This window comes from Carcharhinus amblyrhynchos, chromosome 17 (assembly GCF_965287045.1).
Source record: "Carcharhinus amblyrhynchos chromosome 17, sCarAmb.v2.hapA, whole genome shotgun sequence".
In the NCBI taxonomy this organism is placed as follows: Eukaryota; Metazoa; Chordata; class Chondrichthyes; order Carcharhiniformes; family Carcharhinidae; genus Carcharhinus; species Carcharhinus amblyrhynchos.
In genome coordinates, this window is record NC_137340.1 from 35,464,462 (window position 1) to 35,485,766 (window position 21,305).

General features: G+C 41.5%; 1 protein-coding gene across 1 annotated transcript in view; it reads left to right on the plus strand.

Annotated features, from left to right (window-relative positions):
- The window catches only part of tdrd1 (tudor domain containing 1), an 82,791-nt gene that overhangs the window by 6,287 nt on the left and 55,199 nt on the right, over positions 1–21,305 (plus strand). Inside the window, exons 2-7 of the mRNA XM_080205297.1 lie at positions 1,329–1,399; positions 2,361–2,439; positions 7,756–7,858; positions 9,040–9,100; positions 12,835–12,921; positions 20,465–20,647. Coding sequence (XP_080061423.1) covers positions 1,329–1,399; positions 2,361–2,439; positions 7,756–7,858; positions 9,040–9,100; positions 12,835–12,921; positions 20,465–20,647 — 584 coding nt within the window. The remainder of the gene's footprint in view (positions 1–1,328; positions 1,400–2,360; positions 2,440–7,755; positions 7,859–9,039; positions 9,101–12,834; positions 12,922–20,464; positions 20,648–21,305) is intronic.

A 21,305-nucleotide genomic window follows, 5' to 3' on the forward strand; every position in this document is an offset into this window, starting at 1 on the left:
TTTAAACCCCTAAGCTAATCCCAATTGCCTGCATTTGGCCCATATCCCTCTATACATCTTTTCAGATGTTTACCTACTTTGTTTTTAAAAGCTGTTAGAAATGTTGCTTCACAGCTGCTTGGTTGTGCCCAACAATCCTCTGCATTAAAAATCAAACCTCCTCGTTATATTGATGATTACCTTTAAACTAATGGCCTCTAGTTTACAACTAACTACCTGTCAGCCTGGCTAAGATCTTGTGTTGAAGAGTTGGTGCAGACTCGGGCCAAATAGCCACCTTCTGAATTTCTTCCAAGCTGTTCATGTACTCGTCACAATCAACTGTATGATCTCTGTTCTTTGTCATCTGCCAACTACTCCAGTCTGAGGAAAAAAAATCAATTATGGGCCATGCCTGATTTCCCATCCTTTACCTGTTACCATTCCTGTTTTAACTGCCATATTCCCTTAGCATTGCATGCCTTTTATCATCTGGCTTCAATGCAGCACCAGCTTTTGAAAAACATGTACTGCATTCACCTTGTCAAGATGCAATGTTATTTAAAACTAAATTTGTCAGACAACACCTTATTATGAATTGTGAATATTGATTTTTGTCATGTAAAGCAGAATCAAAGTATTTGATTCATCCATTTTATCTTTTTTTTTGAACAAAGGTTCTTCAATGGCTATGGATATTTAAGTTTGTAGCCCTATCTGTTGTCTTTGCCTCCCCTCCTGTTCATGCACTGTAAATAAATATGGCACCTTTCAAAACCTCAGAACATGTCCAAATTCTTTACAGGCAGTGAAGTGTTTTTGAGTATGTGATCACAAGAGTTTGTCCAATTTTGCAGTTTTTTTGTGTAGAGCTCTGTCAAAACTCGCTTTTCATTACCACTACAATGCCCTTCTGTGTCAACTCAAACCACCTCCTCATTCCCGCAAATTTCATATTTACTTTTTCACCTCTAATAGGTCCTACATATCATTTTATTTGTTACGCTTCCTATTATTAGTTAGCAACCCTTTCTTGCTCATGCTTACTTCTGCCTCCACCTTGTATTTTTATACTCTGCTTTATTTTCTTGCCTATTTTGCCCAAATGATTTGAATCTAGGTACCCCTGAATTAAAGCATTTAAACAAAAAAAGGAAAAGGGAGATTAAATTCAATGATGTTCCAGTGCCACTCCTAAACTCTTAACAGGAGCAGCGTGATATCTGGTTAAAACTGCTTATTTCAGACAATTGGCACTAAACTTTGTGCTGTCGACAGTGGCCTTGTAAGACACTGATTTTTAAATTTACTGAATCTTTTTATATGTCTGTGTATGTATATGCATATAGAGCGAAGAATGCAGCATCAGGCAATTGGCCCGATCTTCTCTCCATCTGTACCACCTGAAGACATTAACAGTGTAAGCTATAAAACATTTTTTGCTATTATAAACTTAACATGATTTTAGTGAAATAATGTGGATCAAGAATAATTGAAATGAAAGAGTTGATGTTGCAATGTTTATAGATGGCCATGGCCAAGTATCCCTCTTTTGATATTCATTTAGAACCTAAGGATTAAACTGTTTCTTATTTCAGGGTTTTCATATGTCCTCTACTTTGGAAGTCCAGGCAATGATTACATTTCGACAAAACATGTGATGTTTGTTGTAAATTTGCCTTTTGCAAGTTCGTCCCTGTGTCACCTGCTCTTTGAGTTGAATTTGAAATGCTATTTGGATCTACTTGTTCTGCATTATTTATCATTTCCTATTGTACTTCCGTAAGAAAATTTTATGGATGCCTCTGTCCAAGGCTAAAGAGCCCAAATTCCCCTCAGTTGGACCTAGGGATGAGTTTTATGTTGCTTCCATTACTTAAGTGTCTCTCACCAGAACTGGATACAGTACTCGAGATGCATCATTTCCTTTTGAATTCTATTTTAATGTTTCAAGCTGTATTTGTTTTAGTTGCTGCTTTATAGTAACTGGGTAAGTTAACTGCCAAGACTTCTAAGATACATAGCTGTTATTAATTTGATCCTTGGCAATGAAATACATATTCATTTTTCCTCTCAGTGTGTAAAATTGTGCTAATGAAATTTCTTCAACCAGTTAACCATTAACTGAAACACTTTGTACAATTCGCACATTGGAATTTGAGTGTAAAATGCTGATCAGTGTATCTGGGCAAATTGGATTGTGTTGTGTATTATTACTAGTTCACGTGTATGGTATGATTTAAATGTTATATGTACATTGATACATGTTAGAATTAACTACCTTGTATTCATAAAGTTGCAATGGTTGAATTAATTTTACTTATATGCAACTAATGACTCTGCTTAGTTTCATAATTTGTGGAAAAACATTTCTATTGCAGAACTTCAGACTTGAGAAAATGTTGACCACATCTTCGCCACAATCGCCCATTACAATTTGCAGTTACTGTGGATTGCAAGGTGAGTATTGTTTGCACAAAAAGTAAAAATCTTACCTAATTTTTTCTCATACTTGGCCAAGTAAAATTGCCATTACCCAGCAGGATAAAAATAATGGAAAAAGATTGCTTCTTTAAAAATTTTGTGCCAGGGCTCTTTTAGAGGCTGAAGCTTAGTTTTGCTGATTAAGTAGGAATCATGAGCAGTGGGTTAGCAATCAAAAGTATGGCCAGGGTTCCACATCCTAGTAGCAATGCAGTGGCTTGTGCTAGAACTTTGTTTCGGTTTGACTCTGGTGCCCCTATTGTTGAATAAACTAATATTGTTAAATACACACAACGGTTGATGTCTTGGTTTGAAATATTGGGCATACAAGAGAAGTTTGTGTCTGTGCATATTTGTAATGAGAGGTGATGAGGGGGTTGAATTACAAGTAAATAGGTTAGATCTGAAATTTGAGTTTTGAGATGAGTTACAAAATTATGGTTCAGCTGTTGAATTTAAAAAGGGAATTCAGAGGTGATGAATATTTGCATTTTAGCTGTTTCATGAGTTAACAGGGGAAGATACGTTTAATTGTGTTGACCCAAAAGTAGAGGCAAAACACTTGGATTTGGAGAAATTGAGTTCAATGAGGTGTTTAAAGACAATAGAATCTGACATCAAAGGGAAAGAAGATATTTAAGGACACAGATGTTTCACTGAATTGAGTGGCTATGGGGAAGACCCTGAAAACCAGTTTAGTGTGAGAAGCTGTGCAAGTTCTGAATTGGAGACAGCCATCCACTGTTAAGCCAGGTAAGTCTTGTATTTGGAAATAGTTTGTTCCTGAGCCTCCTTTTGGAATTTTACATCAAGTGGAAGTGTCTGAGAAGTTGTGCGGTGTACCTTCGTTAAGTAACAACAATTCCTTGACTTAAGTAATATTTGCTGGATTTTGATGGTTAAAATCTATAAGCGTTTGCCAGAAATAGTTTAATTGCTTACTTTTGACCAATAATGCTTTTGGAGTTGTTCTGTAAGACTTCTTTAACTGTAGCTTTTATCTTGAATACTTAAGTTGTTTTTTCACGTATCACCTAATTTTTAAAATTCTAAAGGTGTTACTGGAGTTCTATATTTTTGAGATCAGCAGCTCTTCCTCTGTGTTCACAACAAAATACAGATTTATTAACAGCGAGATAGACTCCACTCTGGGGTCTGCCTTGCTCAGCGATAAGGTCAGCTGTGATTGGAACACAAGCATTTTTGAGCACAATGCTGTCAGTGTAGTCTGCCAATCAGTATAAGTTTTGACTGCTAATTTCTGGTTCTGCTAACGTGTAGGCTGTATAGGTTCCATGAATCTTATAAAGCATGTTCATTTGGTAACTGTATTTGTTTATGGCATTATGGCAGCTGATGTGTCCAGGCTTTGGGCTTTCGTGGTCCATTGTTGAATGACTGCACCTGATTTGACCTCCATTTGAACGATTTGTGATGCTGCAATGGGAATGCATGCATAACTGGAGCAGACAGGTGGGAAGGGAAAAGATTGAATTGGGAGAAACAAATTGGTGGGTACTAATGGGTGGAAAGCAGAGCAGTTTTTCACGTGCACCTAATGAACTAGCAGCAACTTGCTTTATTTGTGCTATGTACCATATACATCTTTCAGGAAAATTAGTAGGAAAAGAGTATCCACGCTGTTTCCTTTGTCGTAATGGAAAGGCGTGTGGACAATGTCTGTCTCCAAAATAATTAATAAACTGAAGAGAAAAGGCTTCCTCAGTGGTCTGTTTGGTAACTGTCTTTCTAATATCATCACCTGGCTCCTACAGTCATGCCAAATAAGTTTAAATCTGCCCACTTGCAGTAGCAAATCACCCTGCAAGGAAATTGGTCCCAGCCCTATTTAGGTACAGCCTATCCCATCTACGAGAAAACTGGCCCCATGACCCAGTAATGTGAAGCCCTTCCTCTTGCACCACCTGTCCAGCCATGTATTCTTTACCCTCCTTTTCTATACTCATGGTACTGGAAGCAATTAGACTACTTAGTTTTGTAGTCTTGCTATTATTCTTGATTGGTAATTTCCTACCTACTTCCCTAAGCTCTGACAGCAGGACTTCTTTCTACCTGTGTCGTTGTTACCAATGCGGACCACTACTCCCTCTGTCCTCGGTACTATGCAGCCATTCAGTGACATCCTTGCCCTTGTACCAGGGGAAACAATATATCTGCACTAATTTCACACAAAATGTAACCACTTATTCATGTCTCCCCATTCAGTTGCTGGCTCCATGGCTCCCTACACGCCACTGCCACTAACTACAGATGTAACAGACAGCTGTCTTTCCATTGCCACTCATTGCACATGTTCCACACTCTGTGCCGTGTTGCACCTGATCACTGCTCTGTTATGATTTGAGGACAGTCTTGTTGGATGTATGCTGGGTGAAAGTCCTGCCATTCGAAGTCCCACTTAGTTTGTAGTAACTTGGCGCTATAATGTGAAGACATTAACATAAGAACATAAGAAATAGGAGCAGGAGTAGGCCATCTAGCCCTTCGAGCCTGCCCTGCCATTCAATAAGATCATGCCTGATCTGTCGTGGCTCAGTTCCACATTCCTGCCCTCTCCCCATAACCCTTAATCCCCTCTCTTATCAAAAACCCATCAACCCGCGTCTTAAAAATATTTAGCGAGGTAGCCTCCACCACTTCAACGGGCAGAGAATTCCAGAGATTCACCACCCTTTGAGTGAAGAAGTTCTTCCTCAACTCCGTTCTAAACCGCCCCCCCTTATCTTGAGGCTGTGCCCCCTAGTCCTACTGTCCTTTCTGAGCGGGAAGAGTCTCTCCACCTCTATCCTATCCATCCCATTCATCATCTTATACGTCTCAATGAGATCTCCCCTCATTCTTCTAAACTCTAACGAGTACAAGCCTAGTTTATTCAGCCTCTCCTCATAGCTCAACCCCCTCAACTCCGGTATCAGCCTAATAAACCTCCTCTGCACTCCCTCCAAGGCCAAAATATCCTTGCGTAAGTACGGCGCCCAGAACTGCACACAGTACTCCAGCTGCAGCCTCACCAATGCCCTATACAGCCGCAGCAAAACCTCCCTACTTTTATATTCAATCCCCCTCGCTATGAAGGCCAGCATCCCATTTGCCTTCGTGACCACCTGCTGCACCTGCAAGCTGGGTTTTTGCGACTCATGCACAAGGACCCCGAGGTCCCTCTGCACCGTCGCCTGCTGCAGTTTTTCGCCACATAAGTAATAGTCGTTCCTACCATTATTCCTACCAAAGTGGACCGCCTCGCACTTGCCAACATTAAATTCCATTTGCCAGTTCCTGAAAGAAAAGTGGAAAAGTGCAAAAAGTGAAAAAATTAAGAAAAGTGCAGAAAAGATTTTTGAGAATGGTTCTAAGCATGAGGAACTTAATGTATATAAATTGGAGAAGAGAAGGTGAAGAGGAAATTTGATAGAGGCATTCAGAACCATGAAAGAACTGGACAGAATAGATAGGATAAAATATTTTCTATGGTGGAAGGATCGAGAAAGAGAGTGCACATTGAAGGTTAATGATAAAAGAAGCGTGGGAAACTTTTCCATGCTGTGAGTGTGGTTAAGACCTGGGTTGTGCTGCCTGAGCATATGATGGAGGCAGGTCCAATCAAGGCATTGAACATGGTATTAGAGTACTTTCAGAAAAGAGAGAATGTGTAAAGTTATGAGGAGAAGGTGAAATGCTGTTAGGTTCATTGCTCATTAAGGGAGCCAGTGAAGACCTAATTGACCAAATCACTGCCCGTGTGTGTGTGTGTGAGACGCAGCAGCAACTTTCTGCAACTTCATATTGTCTTTAAGTTTTGGGGGGGGTGGGGGGGGGGGGAACAGCCTGAGGCACTTAGCACAGTGGTTAGCACTGCTGCTTTACAGCTCCAGGGTCCTGGGTTCAGTTCTCAGTTCACTGTCTGTGTGGAGTTTGCACATTCTCCTCGTGTCTGGGGGTTTCCTCCAGGTACTCCGGTTTCCTCCCACAGTCCAAAGATGTGCTGGTTAGTTTGATTGGCCACGCTAAGAAATTGCCCCTTAGCGTCCAGGGTAGCGGAGGTTAGAGGGATTAGTGGTATAATGTGTAGGGATGTGGGGGTAGGGCCTGGGTGGGATTGTGTTTGGTGCAGACTTGATGGGCCAAAGGGCCTCTTTCTGCACTGTAGGGTTTTATGATTCACTTCAGGCATGAAATTGGACCAAAATATTGACAAAACCAATGATGATTTTAAGGGTAATACATAATCTAGTCGAGTTGGGTTTTAAGGCAATCCTTACAGGAGGTGAGGTAGCTCGAGAAATATAGGGGTGATGGGAAAGAACCCTGCAAAGGTCTAAGCTGGCTGAGTAATATGATGACGTAGTGTGGAAGGATATGTAGATGCATGATGAGGCAGAATTGAAGGAACAGAGCATTTGGTATTATAGAAAAATGGGAGGGATAAAGCCAAGAATGGATGTGAACATTGGGATGGAAGGAAAGGTCAATGGAAAGTTGCCATAGGTTAGTGAGCAAAAGGTTGATGGTTGAGTGGGACTTGATGCAGCATTGGATATGAATGGCAAATTTTTAGATGGGCTGAAGAATGCGAGACTATCCAAGAGAGCATTGAAATACTTGTTTTGAGGTGATTGTCTCTCATCAGGATCAGTCTGCAGAGTAAAGATCACATGATCTGGGGAACCAGTTGGGCAGCAGGGTAAGGGATCACCCTGGTAAGTGCAGGCTTCTGTACACCGAGTCATCTTGGGAGCAGATTTCATCCACGAGGCTGTAAATCTCTCTGTAGTTTTAAGCTGTAAATAAATGAGTTGTTTTCAGTAAACTGGTGAACAAACATCTTTACATGTCTATAAGTGACATTACGCAAAATGGAGTTTTAGCATCAGATAGGTGGAGGCAGGGTGGCAATGGATGATATTTGAGGTGGTAGGAGGCATTCTGGGATGAACTATATACAGTTGGAAGCTCATACATATGGCATAGTTAGGGTGCAGAAGTTGTGAACTGTTTTACTGTGTGTGGCTGGTTTAGAAGTAATGCTATGGATAGAGTCTTCAATATGATGAAGATGGTGGCTTTCATCTTCGTGTTTAACTGGAGAAAATTGTACTTCATCCATGGCTGGATTATGGCTCGAGTTGAGCGGCATAAGCAGTGAAGGGGTGGAGACATGTCTTGAGACCTGGTTCCATATCTTGAGGTGATATTTTAATGTAATGACATTTAATTGTGTTAAACTGATAGTTCTTTGCAGTGACTTTGTTCTGTTCCATAATTGTCTTTCAGGATCAAATAGATGTTCACAGTGCAAGCAAGTGTATTGTTCAGTGAAATGCCAGAAGGTTGACTGGCCAGTGCACAGATCTATATGTAAACCTGCAAAACCACTGTAAGTGATAATGATCCAGTAGCAACAATGTCAATCTGCCTCTGAATCCAAGAGACTGAACACATGAATACAAATAACCGAGCAACACTTTACATGGAATCTTCTCGTTTACACTTGTGTATATCTTGTCCAGTTGCTTGAAATGGGTTTGCTTAGCTCTTCACACAGGAGCCCTATAAATTAGTGCATTTTAAAATGTAAACTAAAATATAATACTAGTGTGGTGTTTGTATATATGTGCATTGTCACCTAAAAGACAGATGTCTTGTTGCTGTTGGGACCACTTTGGATACTAGGTGCTTGATTTTCTGACCTTGCCCACAAGTGGGATTCTCTGGTCTCGCTGCAGTGAATGGAGATTTGGCTGAGTGCCAAATTCTCCATTCCCGTTAGCAGTGGTGGGGTGTGAACGGCCAGAGAATTCCCATATGTTACAATTCTTTTTCCATTTAATTGTCTACCAAGTAAATTAAAACTTTGGTTTTCTTCCCAATAAAAACACCTTGGATAAATACTTTTTCAGATATACAGTGTTTTTTTAACTTCCTTTCTTCACAAAGATTAACATAAGCTATGTTTTAATTCGATTATCTCTAAAACGGACGAGAGTAATTGTAAAGAAGATCTAATTTTCCTCTTCATCTTTGTTGCATACGTTCAGTAGAAATTTGTGCTTCATCAAGTTAAGCTGATGTAACACTGTTAGACCAAGTGTTACAAGTTTTTATTAAAATATTGTGCACTCGAGTTTTTTTTAAAAAGTACACTAACATGGCAATGAGAGGATCAATCCAAATTAATACTTAGAACATTTTAAGAACACCTGATGTACCATATAAAATTTAAGAGGACAGTTAGAATTAGTTTCGCTTGCACAGATGTTTGTATTTTTGCTTGCTGATTGTTGTAATCAAAAGACGTGTTTTAAGCTTGCTGTTTTCTCATGAATGTTTGCAGAAATTCCAAATTTGTGACAGTTCCCCCAGCAAATGTGACAATGGGCACCTACATTCATCATTAAATTGCTATTAGACTTTTTATTTTGTTAGCTTGAATACAGCTTTGAGGCCACTTTGTGCTGATGTTAAATTAGCTGATGAACTTCTTGCGTTTTAGTTTTGATATTAGTAAATGGAGAAAAAAATGAGTATTTTTAATATCGAACCTTTATCTGAATTTAGCAGTGGACCAGAGGACCATCCACGATTACCCAAAGAAAAGATGCCTGTGGAACATAAGCTGGTATATAATTTACTTGTTTGAGTTATTTAATGACAGTTAATAAAAACTTGAATATCTGCATTTTCTTCAAGCCATTTAGATGGCTGAGAAAGAATGGCTTGTCAAATAATACAGCACAATTCTCAACGTCCCAGCCTTTGTCCCTCAAAGTGCAGTACACTTAGATGTTTAGTTTCGTACAATTTTTCTCTTTTATGCTGTTCATTAATGCATTGTCTTCTATTTTCTCCTTCATCATTGCTGGGTCGTTATTGTCTTGATCAGGAAGAGGGTGGTGGGGTGGGGTCAAGGAAAGATCCTTGAGAGCACCAGAGGTAAAGGTGTCCGGGTGAGTAGAAGCTTGCTGGAGGTACAAAAAGAACATATGAAATAAAAGCAGAAGTAGGCCACCAAGCCTGCCCCACCATTTGATTAAAAACATGGGTGATCTATGCCGACCTTAACTCCTTTTCTGTGACATTTGCCATAGCCCTCTTCCTCAATCTAACAAATATTTGTCCATCTCCACTTTAAATACTTCCAATGATCTAACCTCCACCGTTTATAGGGCTGATGTTAGTTTTCAAAGGGAACGGTGAAGTGGCTAAGAGGGAACTATTTACAATGGTAGCTAGCCTGAGAGCCAGGAAGGAAAGTTTTTAATGTTCTGTATTTTGCTGGTTGTAGGGTAAAAGAAATATCAGTTGGTTCCCGTGAATGAGCTAAACAGGGTGAGAGCATGATAGGAGTGCAAGTAGAAGAATAAAGTTTCTGGGTAAAGGTTGGAGGAAGCTTCAGGGCATTTAGAGTGGAATGGGGTGGGTTAGAGGGGGTGTGGGGAAATGTTGCAGATGACACTCAACAGATGGTTTCAGCTTGGTATCAAAGTTAAATAAATCTCATGTTTTGGGGATGAAAGAGGGACAGTGAGCTGTAAGGAGATTTGTTGGTGGGGTGGGGGGAGGAGGTTTGGCATTATTTGTATTTTATTTGATGTGGTCCAGAGTGGATGTTTTCATTGACAAGGTTGAGAACTAATGGTGCTTAATGTGGTTCATTCAAGACGTGATGAATCACGTAACCCAGTTGAATGCTATATATTTCGTAGTGCACAAACCAAGGACTGGGGAGGAAAAGAGAGCTTTACCTGAGGTATTACCTGCATGGGTGAACAAAGGTTTTGTTTGGGATAAGGATATCTGAGGGTGTGGTTGAGCAAATCCACTACTGAAATATTGTGATGGTGGTATTTTGGAAGCTGCAAAAATGATTTGGCCTAATTTTTTCAAGGACAAACACAAAGGAATCACAAATGTGGGTGATGAGGTATGCAAGAAAGGGATCAGTGACAAGACTATTGGAATAAGAAATGCCAAGGACAGTTGCATAGTTGTGAATGTTGTGTTATATCTGGGATGGGAGCACTGTGCAGTTTGATTAGCCCCACTCTTCCACAGGTCACACCAGTAGTTAAGTTTGATTCGCTCACCAATTATTGCCAATTATTTACTTTTGCTACTGTTCCTGAGAATAAAAGAGACTTTGACCAGGCTTTTCAATAATCAACAAACTTGTTAGTTTATGATAAACCAGTCTTGTGGAATAGAAATGCAAAGCTTATTAACATAAAGTATGAAATATACTAATTGCCCTTTCAAAATACCTGAAGTCACATCCAAATTTTTGGTCTCACACTCATGCATTCACTCACTCTGTCGCACACTCTGCCTCATTTGCACGCGCGCACCAAAAATAATAGAAAGAGGAATTCCATCTGAGATTAAAAGTCAGGATGGAAAGGAAAATTTGTGAAGTCTTTGAAATGGTGCCTGAGTTAAATGGTGGTGTCTCCATGTTTTGCAGAGCAGCATTTTGTGTATTACTTTTCATGGTGGGCACAAGAAACATTTGCAGGTGCTCATAAGAACATAAGAAATAGGAGCAGGAGTAGGCCATCTAGCCCTTCGAGCTGTCCCGCCGCTCAATAAGATAATGGCTGATCTGTCGTGGCTCAGTTCCACATTCCCGCCCTCTCCCCATAACCCTTAATCCCCTCGCTTATCAAAAACCCATCAACCCGCGTCTTAAAAATATTTAGCGAGGCAGCCTCCACCACTTCAACGGGCAGAGAATTCCAGAGATTCGCCATCCTTTGAGTGAAGAAGTTCCTCCTCAACTCCATTCTAAACCGCACCCCCCCCCCCCCCCCCCCCCCACTTTATCTTGAGGCTGTGCCCCCTAGTCCTCCTGTCCTTTCTGAGCGGGAAGAGTCTCTCCACCTCTATCCTATCCATCCCATTCATCATCTTATACGTCTCAATGAGATCTCCCCTCATTCTTCTAAACTCTAACGAGTACAAGCCTAGTTTATTCAGCCTCTCCTCATAGCTCAACCCCCTCAACTTCGGTATCAGCCTAGTAAACCACCTCTACACTCCCTCCAAGGCCAAAATATCCTTGCATAAGTACGGCGACCAAAACTGCACACAGTACTCCAGCTGCAGCCTCACCAATGCCTTATACAGCTGCAGCAAGACCTCCCTACTTTTATATTCAATCCCAGTTGCTATGAAGGCCAGCATCCCATTTGCCTTCGTGACCACCTGCTGCACCTGCAGGCTGGGTTTTTGCGACTCATGCACAAGGACTCCGAGGTCCCTCTGCACCATCGCCTGCTGCAGTTTTTCGCCACGTAAGAAATAGTCCTTCCTACCATTATTCCTACCATCCCAGCACTTCCACCATAGACTGGCTCTGGGTTGCAAAAAGACTGCTGCCTTTTCACAAGTGGTTGATCATCCTTCTCAAAGCAAAGTTTGTAGCACAATTTCCAGCCATGGTTTTTTTTCAACATCGTAAATTACCATGTGATGCCTTGTACACACCTACCAGGATTAAGAGGCTTCCAGCTTCTTTAAACTGCTTAATTACCACACTGTTGTAGAAATGTTTTTGCTCCAGAAACACAACTGAGTACAACGTAAACACTTAGTATCTGAGGAAATACAAATTCTTCAAGAATGTTCTTAGTCCATGAAGATGAATGCCCCGTTGCCTCTGATCACCACCCAACTTCCAGTCCTCCACCCCTTCCCCCACCCCCATCTGATTTTCCTCAGCTGAATAAATCCTGTCCACTTAGAATAGACACTTAACATTTCACTGGACCATTATACTTAGTTGGTTTATGGCAGCTAGTGCTGTAAAAATGGGGTTGTGGCCTCTTCACTCTGATTCTCCTGTGCTTTGACACAGAGCCTCAAGTATGCTGGATTTTGCCTGGCCTGAATCAGAAGGTTTCAGCAAGATGGGCTGAAGCGGGAAAAAGAATGACAAAAGTTGATTACGATCCAAAGAAGCTCGGGCCCAATGAAATTCTGTGGTTTGATTTTTTAAAAAAACAAAAAAACTTGCATTGCAACAATTGATTTGCTTTTATTCGCTTGATGGATTTTAAAGGCATACTTAGTGTCAATTTTTCTTTCCCCAATGAAGCAAAAAACACTTCTATAACAGATTAATGGTATTGAAACAATTTGCGTGCAAAATTGGAAATGAAAGAGTCTTGACCAATTACTACAAAACAAAGCTGTAATTTTCAGTTGCAAGCACTTTAGAAATCTTCCCTTAAGATGGCACTGCACTTGATTACCAAACTTCATTGAAATGCATACCAGTGGTGTCACAAAATAGTAAAGATCTATCATATAAATTGCTCAATTAATTTACATATGTTTATTGTTAAACCTTGTCAGTGTAAAAATGCCAAGATAATGGGAAAAAAGCAAATTCGATTAAGTGATTTGAAGTGCACGGAATTGCCAAAGGGATCAAGCTTGCAGGTAAACTGTATTCCTAGTTTTTCTGATTGTAGCTATGGTTTAATTTCTTGCCTTTTTTCCATCCCCACCTCACCATGCCATCTTTGCATTTCCATGCTTTGAGATGCTGATGACCCTCTGGTTAACTTTGTTAACTTGGAAGTGAATTATGTGAATACTTTGACCTAAAGCTTTGAGCTTAGAGTCTTTGTTTTCATCTTCTAGCACATTCCCTAACAAAGGTGACAAATGGAAAAATGAATGATGAGTTGCCAAAATCTCTTGCAGTAGAATGTATAACTATTTATCTTGAAGTCAAATGTATTTAAGTCAAATACATGATATAATTGACCTAATTAAAGCCTTTGGTTTTCTTGGCAATCATTCTTCTGTTTTCATTTTCCACTTATCTAAAAGGATAAGTTCCTTTCATTCCATGCATCAGACAGTTTGGTGGAAAGTGGGCTGGGCGAATTTACTTGTTTTTGAACCAGATGCCATATGATTGCTTTTTTTAAAAGATGAGAATACTTCCTTTATATCAATGCATGTTTGTGCATCATAATTCCCCTTCAGCTGATGTTTTTTTCCCCCCAGCCTGCTAGATGTAACAGTTATGTGATATGAATCCAGGCACCCTAAGCTATGTTCTAAGAGTTACAGATCCGGAGTACAGACTGACGATAATTAATATTCTGGTTAGCAAAATTGTTAGTTGGTGTCAGACTTTCCTGTTTACAAGTGCAGGAGAAAATAATTGGGATAGTTGAGAATTAAGACACATTGTGGAGCTGCGCAGGATGCAGCCATTGGTTCTTAAGGGTGGCAGAGTGGTTAGCACTGCTGCTCACACTCCAGGGACCTGTGTTTCATTCCTGACTTGGGCCACTGTCTGTGGGAGTTTGCACATTCTATGTCTGCATAGGTTTGCTCTGGTTTCCTCCCACGGTCCAAAGATATGTGGGTTAGGATTATTGGCCATGCTAAATTGTCCCAGGATGTGTAGGTTAGAGGGATTAGTGGGGTAAATACGTAGAGTTACAGGGATAAGGTCTGGTGGCATTATGATTGATGTAGACTCAATGGGCCAAATGGCGTCCTTCTGCACTATAGGGATTCTAAGTAAACTAGATTTTTCAGTCTAATCACCTTTGTGGGTGCACAATTTTTTTTTGAGAAAATCATTTTAAAAATGTTAAATGATTCAAGGAGACTTTGAGTGAGAATCTACAGGGTTTCAGCAATTGGATTTTGTTTTTCATTTATTTCAAACTGGAATATAACCATTCTGGATAGATCGTTAAACCACTATGATCAGTGACTACTGCAGCTTGGAAACAGTTGCCGATGCCAACAATAGTCAAGCTATTCCAGTCCAACTACGGCACTGACATCTACTCAAATGTGAAAAGTACCCAGGTATGTCCTGTACACACACAAAACAGGACAAAAGCAAGAACTGAATGTTTCTATAGAGTACATATTAATCTGCTCCAAATTGAAGTGTTCAGGCAACTGCAGTTTTACTTTCCAAGAGGAACAAATAATGAATGCATGTATAAATCTGGAAAAGTTATGATCATGCAAGACAGCTGGACAACGGACTCTCAAATTAGCTAAGCAAATGCTAAGCTGGACTTTCTACTTCCAAAAACCCAGTTGATATATTTAATGGAATCAGATGTCAATAAGTGCCACTGATGACGTGAGTAGGATCGAAACTAATCAAACTGACGTTGCTAGTTATTGCATCCTAAACAACAATGATGCACACATTTTGTAAAAACTAATTTATACCTGTACCTGGTGAAGAAAATATCAAATATGAGCAAGGGTAGCAGATGGTGGCACTGTGGTTAGCACTGCTGCCTCACAGCGCCAGAAACCCAGATTCAGTTCAGGCCGCAGGTGACACTGAAATTTGTGAATTCTCCCCATGTCATCTTTGGTTTCCTCCAGGTGCTCTGGTATCCTCCCACACTCCAAAGATGTGAGGGTTGGATGGATTGGCTATGTTAAATTTCCCCTTAGTGTCAGGGGGATAAGTAGGGTAAATACGTGGAGTTATGGGGCTAGGGCCTGGGTGGGATTGTTGTTGGTGCAGGTTTGATTGGCCGAATGGCCTCCTCACTGCAGAGATTTTTTTTTAATCCTATAAATCCAAACCTGGCCAAATACTACCCCATCAGTCTGTTTATGATAAGTAAAGTGTCATCAGTAGTGCTATCAAGAAGCACATGCTTTTGAATAACACTATCCACTGCCCTTCAGTTTGGCTCTGCTAGGGCCACTCACTCCTGACCTCATTACGGTAAGTAGTCTCAACACCAGGTTAAAGTCCAACAGGTTTACTTGGTGGCATGAGCTTTTGGAGCATTGCTCCTTCATCAGATGAGTGAAGAGTTTGGTTCACAAACAGGGATATATGGACACAAACTCAATTACAAGATAATGTTGGAATGCCAGTCTTAACAGGTAATCAAGTCTTTACGGTACAGGCAATGCGTGGAGAAAGAGTTAAGCACAGGTTAAAGAGATGTGAATTGTCTCCTGCCAGGACCATTGGTGAGATTTTGCAAACCCAGGTAAATCATGGGAATTAGAGATAGTGTGATATGAATCCAAGATCCTGGTTGAGGCTGACGTCATGCAGAACTTGGCTATCAGTTTCTGCTCAGCAATTCTGCATTGTCATGTGTCTTGAAGGCCATCTTGGAGAATGCTTATGCTTACCTGAAGATCGGAGGCTGAATGCCCTTAACTGCTGAAATGTTCCTCGACAGGAAGGAAACACCCCTGCCTGGCGATTGTCGAGCAGTGTCCATTCATCCATTGTTGTAGCGTCTGCATGGTCTCCCCAATGTACCATGCTTCGGTACATCCTTTCCTGCCGCGTATTAGATAGACAACATTGGCCGAGTTGCAAGAGTATGTGCTATGTACCTAGTGGAAGGTGTTCTCGTGAGATGGTGTCATCCATGTCAGTGATTTGGTATATCTTGCAGAGGTTGCTGTGGCACGGTTGTGTGGTGTCGTGGTCGCTGTTCTCCTGAAGGCTGAGTAGTTTGCTGTATACAGTAGTCTGTTTGAGGTTGCACGGTTGTTTGAAAGCAAGTAATGGAGGTGTGGGAGTGGCAAGATGTTCATCTTTGACATGCTGAAAACTCCAGAGTAGATATTGTAGCTTCTCCGCTCTGGGGATGTACAACAAAGGGTATTCTGACCACTGTGTCCTGTGTTTGTCTTCTGAGGAGGCATGTGCGGTTTTTCACTGTGGTGCATCGGAACTGTTGATTGAGTCGAGCGCCATATCCTGCTCTTACGAGGGCGTCTTTCAGCACATCTGTAGGTGTCTATTGCGATCCTCCTCATCTGAGCAGACAGTGTATATGGTGGGCTTGTCCCTAAGGGATGGCTTCTTTAACGTGTTTAGTGTGGAAGCTGGAGAAGTGGAGCATCACAAGGTTATCTGAGGGTTTGCGGTCCAGTGAAGTGTTGAAGAATGTGTGTTCAAGAATGCAACTGATTCTGGAGAGTAGTCTATGGTGAGTCTGATGGTGGGATGGAACTTCTTGACCTCATCATGTAATTATTTGTGATTGTTCACTGTTCACTGAGTCCAAAGGAAGAAAATGTCATCTATGTATCTAGTGTATAGTGTTGGTGGAAGGTCCTCTGCGGTTAATAAGTCTTGTTCAAACCTGAAGATGTTGGCATATCGGTGTGAATTTCTCCCTATGGCTGTTCCATGTGTCTGGATGAAGAACTGGTGGTTGAAAATAAAAAGCTTGTGGTCTGGGATGGAATGAATGAGTTGTAGAATTGCATCTGGATGTTGGCAGTTGTCAGCATTGAGTACTGAGGCCGTTGCAGCACTGCAGCCTTTATGGGGGATGCTGGTGTAGATTTCCGAGACATCCATTGTGACGAAGAGTGAACCTGGTTCAACTGCTCCATAGGTGCTGAGTTCCTATAAGGAGTCCGTAGTGTCGCGACAAAAACTGGGGGTTCTTTGTACGATGGGTTTCAGGATGCCCTCGACACAGCCAGAGAGGTTCTCGTGTCCCATTGCCTGATACGATGGGATGGCTGAGTGTGTTGGCCTTGTGTATCTTCGGAAGGGAGTAGAAATCTCAACACGAGGAGTATGTGGGATGAAAGCATAGAGGATTCTCTGAAGGTACGGATCAAAGGTCTTGATCAGTCTGAGTTTGACAGGTGTGTTCTTTGGTTAGATCTTCAAGTAACTGTAGTGTTCCTTATTGTTGCATTGTCGATATACCTTTTTTTTGCAGTAATCTGTTCTGTTTGTTATGATGGTAGTCCCTCCTTTGCTGTTTTCATGACAATGTTGCGGTTGGTCTTGAGCGTGGATGGCATTGCGTTGTGCTTAGGTTATATTTAGGGCTGTCTTGAGTGCGGCTGATGAATCTGGCATTGGCGCACCTTCTGACGGTTTGGGCATACATGTTGAATGCAGCCTTCTGGAGGGATCCAATTTGACACTCCTTCAGTTGCTGCACTATAGATTTCTCTATCGGCCATTCAGGTTCATTGGCTGTCTCATCGGGTTCGCTGATGGCCTCTTGGGGTTTGTAGAAAAATTCCTGGACCCTCATTCACCTGGTTAATTCCTCTCTGCTGCAGGACTGATGGGGTCCATTTTGGTGGTGAGTCAGCAATTGAGCCCTGGCTGAGAACTTTGATTTCGTCTGGTTGAAATGTGCAGTCTGACATGTTGACTTTCAACTAACGCTGTACACTAATGAAATTTTCTTCCTTTTGGAGTCATGGCGAACAATCACTGAAGCAACTAGGTGATGACATTCAACAAGTTCCATCCCATCATCAGATTCACCATGGACTACTCTCAAGAATTAGTTGCATTCTTGGACAAACACATCTCCAAGAACAGTCAGCTCAACACTTCACAGTACTGCTGGCCCACAGTTAACCTCATGATGCTCTATTTCTCCAGCTTCCACCCTAAACACATGAAAGAAGCCATCCCCTACGGACAAGCCAGCAGCATACACAGGATCTGCTCAGCTGAGAATTGCGAAAGACACCAACAGATGCTGAAGGACATACTTGTAAGAACAGGATATGGTGTTCAACTCATCGATCAACAACAGTTCCGACATGCCACAGTGAAAAAACGCACAGGCCTCCTCAGAAGACAAACACGGGTACCCTTCGTCGTTCAGTACTTCCCTGGAGCCTTCAATATGTCTTCGATGAAGACAAACACCTTTGCCAAGCCCATCTCCACACCTCCTTACTTTCAAATGACCGTGCAAACTCACAGACCATTGTACGCAGTAAACTACCAGCCTTCAGGAGAACAGCAACCATGGCACTGCACAACCCTGCCACAACAGACTCTGCAAGACGTGCAAGATCATCAACACGGTTGCCATCATCTCATGAGAACGCCATCCACCAGTTACTCGGTACATACTCTTGCGCCTCGGCCAAGATTGTCTAATGAAATGCTGCAAGAAAGGATGTCCAGAGGCATGGTACATTGGTGAGACCGTGCAAACACTATGACAATGGATGAATGGACACTGCTTGACAATCACCAGGCAAGAGTGTTTCTTTCCTGTCGAGGAACACTTCAGCAGTCAAGGGCATTCAGCCTCTGATCTTTGGATAAGGGCTCTCCACGGTGGCCTTCACGACACGCAACATGCAGAATCACTGAGCAGAAACTGATAGCCAAGTTTCACACAAATGAGGACGGCCTCAACCGTGATCTTGGGTTCATGTGTCACTATCTGTAACCCCCGCGACCTGCCTGGCTTGCAAACTCTCACCAACGATCCTGGCTGGAGACAATACGCACTTCTTTGAACCTGTGCTTAACCCCTTTCTCCACTCATTGTCTATGCCTGTAAAGAGTTGATTACATGTTAAGACTTGCATTCCACCCATTATCTTGTAATTGAGTTTGTCTATATATGCCCTGTTCTGTAAACCAAACTCTCTCTATTCACGTGATGAAAGGGCAATGCTCTGAAAGCTCATGCTACCAAATAAACCTGTTGGATTTCAACCTGGTGAAGCCTTACTGTGTGATAAGGGATAGGATCTACAAATATTTGGATAGACAGGGACGTATTCGGGAGAGTCAACATGGCTTTGTGCGTGGTAGGTTACATTTGACTAATCTGAGTTTTTCGAGGAGGTTACCAGGAAAGTGGATGAAGGGAAGGTGGTGGATGTCGTCTACTTGGATTTTAGCAAGGCCTTTGACAAGGTCCCCCATGAGAGGTTAGTTCGGAAGGTTCAGTCTCTAGGTATACGTGGGGAGGTGGTAAATTGGATTAGGCACTGGCTCAATGGAAGAAGCCAGAGAGTGGCTGCGGAGGATTGCTTCTGAGTGGAGGCCTGTGACTAGTGGTGTGCCGCAGGGATCGGTGTTGGGTCCATTGTTGTTTGTCATCTATATCAATGATGTGGATGATGATATGGTAAATTGGATCAGCAAACATGCTGATGATACAAAGATTGGAGGTGGAGTGGACAGTGAGGAAGGTTTTCAAAGCTTGCAGAGGGATTTGGACCAACAAGAAAAATGGGCTGAAAAATGGCAAATGGAATTTAACGCAGACAAATGAGGTATTGCACTTTGGAAGTTCAAACCAAAGTAGAACGTACAGGCTAAATGGTAAGACTCTGAAGAGTGCAGTTGAACAGAGGGATCTGGGAATACAGGTACAGAATTCCCTAAAAGTGACGTCACAGGTGGATAGGGTCGTCAAGAGTGCTTTTGGTACATTGGCCTTTATAAATCGGAGTATCGAGTATAAAAGTTGGAGTGTTATGGTAAGGTTGTATAAGGCATTGGTTTTTGGTCACCTAGTTACAGGAGATTTGATAGAAGTGTATAAGATTTTGATGGGTATAGATAGAGTGAATGCAAGCAGGTTTTTTCCACTGAGGCTAGGGGAGAAAAAAAACCGGAGGGCTTGGGTTAAGGGTGAAAGGAGAAAAGTTTAAAGGGAATATTAGGCGGGGCTTCTTCACGCAGAGAGTGGTGCAAGTGTGGAATGAGCTGCCGGATAAAGTGGTAACTTTTTTAACAAAAACTCGGACGGGTTCGTGGATGAGAGGGTGTGAAGGGATATGGTCCAAGTGCAGGTCAGTGAGACTAGGCAAAAAATGGTTCGGCTCAGACAAGAAGGGCCAAAAGGCCTGTTTCAGCTGTAATTTTCTATGGTTTCTATGATGGAAGAAGAGAACATCCGGAGTGCATGGAATCAATTATGCTGCCTTCTTTGCTGAGGCAGTGGGGAAGTGTAGACAGATTCAGTGGATTGGAGGCTGGTTTGTGTGATGCATTGGACTACATTCATGACCTTTTTGCAGTCTTGGGCAGTGTGATACAGCCAGAAGGAATGCGCTCTTTGGTGCATCTGTAAAAATTTGTGCCCTGATCTTATTAGAGATCATAACAATTATTGCTTTGTGGTTGGTGATATCTTTTTGTCAACTTAGCCATAAATTCTGAGTTTTCTTATGCATTGCATTCAAAGATTGTAAATTTTGATACTTCCAGATTGTTGTCACTGATTTCAAAGATCCAACTGAATTTTATGTACAAATCCTTACATCAGAGAACTTTGAAGTTTTAAGAAAACTGGAATTATCACTGAAGGAGGCTTTCGCAAATGCGAACAATACGGATGAATATATCCCTGACAAAGGAGAAATATGTGCAGCAAAATTTTCTGAAGATCAGGTAAAGAGTTCCATTGTTTTATTGATATGTGGAGCCACAGTTGGTTTCATATGGCTGTCAGTTGTAAAATTTGTGTATTTAGTGATTGGGACATTCATGTATTATGGGATATTATCTTTATGCTTTTAAGTTAGCAGAGGTCAGAGGCTGGGAATTCTGCAGCTATTAAGTCCCCTCCTCCCTAAAGCCTGTCTGCCATCTGTAAGACAACTCAAAATGTGATAGAGTATTTTATACTTGCCTGCATGTGTGCTGCTCCAAAAACCCTCAAGAAGCTTGATATTAATAAATTTTTATAAGCTGCAATGTAGCTTATAAATGTAAAGTCATGACAGCGAAATTAGTGTCGTAGTCCTTAACTTGGAAATCTCAATTGGGTAATCAGGATGGTGATGATGAAAATACTATTTCTGAATAGGCTAAGGCATTGTTAAGTTAAAGGGTAGTGTTGATGGAATTGATTTCTTTATTGGTCCTTTCCTCTGTGTCTGACCATGTGTCTGTGATTCTCATGGGAGTTCTGTTTAATTGTAAATTTAGCAAATTAAGTTTACCTGAAGAACCATAGCCAATTAATACTGCACTTCTCTAAGAGTCATGGGACAGTGATAAACAGAATTATTTCAGTGTCTTTGCCATTTCTGTCAATGTTTCAGAA